Source organism: Crocuta crocuta, unplaced genomic scaffold (assembly GCF_008692635.1).
Source record: "Crocuta crocuta isolate KB4526 unplaced genomic scaffold, BGI_CrCroc_1.0 scaffold978, whole genome shotgun sequence".
NCBI lineage: Eukaryota > Metazoa > Chordata > Mammalia > Carnivora > Hyaenidae > Crocuta > Crocuta crocuta.
The window spans coordinates 419,780-423,255 of NW_027530876.1; the positions used below are offsets into that span (position 1 = coordinate 419,780).

General features: G+C 67.8%; 1 protein-coding gene across 1 annotated transcript in view; it reads left to right on the forward strand.

The window, feature by feature from the left end:
* Positions 1 to 317: 317 nt before the first annotated feature.
* The window catches only part of PLXNB3 (plexin B3), a 17,137-nt gene continuing 13,978 nt past the window's right edge, over positions 318 to 3,476 (forward strand). Inside the window, exons 1-2 of the mRNA XM_077769604.1 lie at positions 318 to 2,695; positions 3,084 to 3,263. Of these exons, the coding sequence (XP_077625730.1) occupies positions 1,193 to 2,695; positions 3,084 to 3,263 (1,683 nt within the window). The 5' untranslated portion in view covers positions 318 to 1,192. The remainder of the gene's footprint in view (positions 2,696 to 3,083; positions 3,264 to 3,476) is intronic.

Consider the following 3,476-nt stretch of genomic DNA (forward strand, 5'->3'; position numbering starts at 1 on the left):
GATGCACCGCGTCTCCACCCCTCACCCACATACCCCGGGCATGGCCGCCGATATCCCGGCTCTACAGGAAATGCCCCCGTCCCCAAGCCAGGCCTGACCTTCCTGTCTGTGTCCCTGAGATAAGGGGCTCGGAGGCCTTCCTCGGGGCTCTGCCTCCAGCCAGCACGCCTGCCAGGGCCCAGGCTCCCGTCTCTGCCACCAAGCCGCAGGGCACCAAGTGACAGCGGGCTGGCTCCTGGAGGGCACATACTGCCATTGCCCAGCTGTGCAGGACCCTGGCCCAACTTAGGACCTGCTCTCCGTCCCCTTCTCTGTGGCTCTGTGCCCAGGGGCTCTGCCTGCTGAGCTGGCTCTTCCTGGGCAGCTGTCGCCTGGTCACCTGGCAGCCGCCGGGACCCGACATTGCGGAGCAGGGGCTGGGATGCGGGGTGGATGTGCACAGCAGGGGCCCCCCGCAGGCCCATGGGAGATAGCTTTAGCGTGAGCTCCCAATGGCGCCACATGCGTGGGGGTTGGGGGTGCCCTGGCCTGGCTTCGCCCCCCGAGTGCCCTCTCCCCAGCCAGGCTCACCCTTCTCTTTCTCTCACGCCTGCACGTCAGCACCACCAGTAGAGTATCATCTCTCGGTGCTTCCCCACCGCCTCCCCAAGTGCCCACTCCGCCTGGCTCCCGGGTGTCGCCCAGCCCCTGCTCTGACCCCCCTCGCAGCCCCCTGTGACATGACCTGCTCTCCTCTGCCCTGCCTCCATTGCCATCATTGGCACAGCCTGCAGTTCTCTGGAGGCCTCAGTTTCTCCCTGGCTGTCTCTCCTCTCCAGCACTCGCTCCCTCTCCCCACTGGCAAGGGTCCCTCTTTTTCCTTTTAATGTTTATTTATTGTCACGAGAGAGCAAGAGCACAAGAGAAGGAGGGGCGGAGAGAGAGGGACAGAGGATATGAAGCAGGCTCCAGGCTCTGAGCCGGCAGTCAGCCCAGAGCCCGACGCGGGGCTCGAACCCACGAACCCCGAGATCACGACCTGAGCTGAAGTTGGGCGCTCAACTGACTGAGCCCCCCAGGCGCCCCAGGTCCCTCTTTACAGCTGGCCCTGCCTGCCCAGGGCTTGTTTTGTCTGCATACCCTTGCTGTCCCCCACCTTGCATGGTGGCCGGGCTCCCCTGGCCCCCAGGCAGGATCCGGGCTCTTTGCCTGGATGGCAAGCACAGAGACTTCCACTAGCCTTTGTTCTATGTCCTTGCCGTCTGCCTTGTCTTCCCCGCCCCTTCCCCCTTGCCTGGCTGCCCTCCCTCTGCCTCCCCTCGAGTCTCCCCATCAGCACCTCCTGCTTCTCCCCTGCTCCACACTCCTCTCCTTTCATTTCCGTCCCTGCCCTACTGTCACTCAGCCCACCCTCTCTCCGTGTCGTGGATACCCCGTCTGCGCCTCTTTCTGTTCTCTCTCTCTCTCTCTGCCTCTTTTCTCCATGTCTCCCTCTGTTTCTTTCTCTGACTCCCTTTCTATCTGTGTCTCTTCTGGATTCTTCTCTTCCTCCGGCGCTCTCCCCACCCCTCTTCGTTGGCATCTTTCGCTGGCCCTGACACGTGCGGGCGCGGGGTGCGGAGGCTGGTGCTCTCCCCCCACCGGGCCTCGCTTGGCTCCACTCTCACCCCAGGTAGCTGTGATGCCTCCCCGGCCTCCCCTGGGGCCCCGGCTCCTGCTGCTGCTGCTGCTGCTGTGCCCCCCGCTGCCTCCAAGCGAGGCCCGCCGCTTCTCCGCACCCAACGCCACCTTCAACCACTTGGCACTGGCGCCTGGCCGTGGCACGCTCTACGTCGGTGCCGTGAACCGCCTCTTCCAGCTCGGCCCCGAGCTGCAGCTCGAGGCCGTGGCTGTCACCGGCCCTGTGTTCGACAGTCCCGACTGCGTGCCCTTCCGTGACCCGGCCGACTGCCCGCAGGCCCGGCTCACCGACAACGCCAACCAGCTGCTGCTGGTGAGCGGCCGGGCCCGGGAGCTGGTGGCCTGCGGGCAGGTGCGGCAGGGGGTGGGTGAGAAGCGGCGCCTCGACGACGTGGCCCAGGTGCTGTACCAGGCCGAGGACCCTGGCGACGGGCAGTTTGTGGCCGCCAACGCCCCGGGAGTGGCCACGGTGGGCCTGGTGGTGCCGACGCCAGGCCGGGACCTCCTGATGGTGGCCAGAGGCCTGGCGGGCAAGCTGTCGGGAGGGGTGCCGCCCCTGACCGTGCGCCACCTGGCCGGGCCGCAGCCCTTCTCCAGCGAGGGCCTGGGCCGCCTCGTGGTGGGCGACTTCTCAGACTACAACAACAGCTACGTGGCGGCCTTCGCCAACGCCCGCTCTGCCTACTTCGTCTTCCGCCGCCGTGGGGCGCGGGCGCAGGCCGAGTACCGCTCCTACGTGGCCCGGCTCTGTCTCGGGGACGCCTACCTCTACTCCTACGTGGAGGTGCCGCTCACCTGCCAGGGCCAGGGCCTCGTCCAGGCTGCCTTCCTCACCCCGACTGCCTTGCTGGGCGCGTTTGCCGCCGGCCCTGGAGGGGCACGGGCGGCCCTGTGCGCCTTTCCGCTGGCCGACTTGGACGGGAGCATGGAACAGGCCCGTCGCCTTTGCTACACGGCCGGTGGCCGGGGCCCCAGCGGCGCGGAGGAAGCTGCCGTGGAGTACGGAGTCACATCTCGCTGCGTCGCCCTGCCCCCCGTGAGTGCCCCTGTCACCGTGGGCTTTGTGTGCTGCCTGCCTGAGGCGGCCCCGCCTTTCCTGGCCGTCGTCGTGTCTCTTGGTCCGAGGCAGGGACTGCCGCATGTAACCCTGGGCTCTGGGGAGCTGGATGCCGTCAGGTGACAGCCGGCTGCGTGTAGGATGTCAAGGAGGGACAGGCTCCTAGGTGCTCTTGGCCTGCTGCTCTTTGCCTTTGTTCCTCTGCTGTGCGAGCTTGTCCTGCCGAAGCTGGGCGCCCGTCCTCCGTCCCCCGGGGTTCCCCGGCCTAGCCCTCCAGCCGCGACTAACTCTAGGCCCGGGGAGGGGGGCGGGGGGGGTCACTTCCCACCTCTTCCAGGAGTTGATTCTCCCCTCCCTGTCCACCCAGGACTCCCCGGAGTCATACCCCTGCGGCGACGAGCACACGCCCAGCCCCATTGCCGGTCGCCAGGCCCTAGAGGCCAGGCCTGCGCTGCAGCTCCCGCAGCCCATCAGTGCCGTCGCGGGCCTCCAGGCAGATGGGCACACGATAGCTTTCCTGGGGGACACCCAGGGGCAGCTGCATAAGGTGAGGCCCTGCCGAAGGAGGGGTTGCCCTGGCGCTGGGCCCCTGACGCGAGGCCTCCGCGCGGCCCTGCCGGGCCCGGCCTCACCGGCCTGACCGGGCGTGCCTGGGCCCCGCTTGGGGGCGGTACCTTCCACCTCTTGGGCTGCATCCTGCCGGCGGGTTGAAAGACCACGCCACACACTGAGGGCAGCGGCTGGGTGGCTCCTTCTGGGG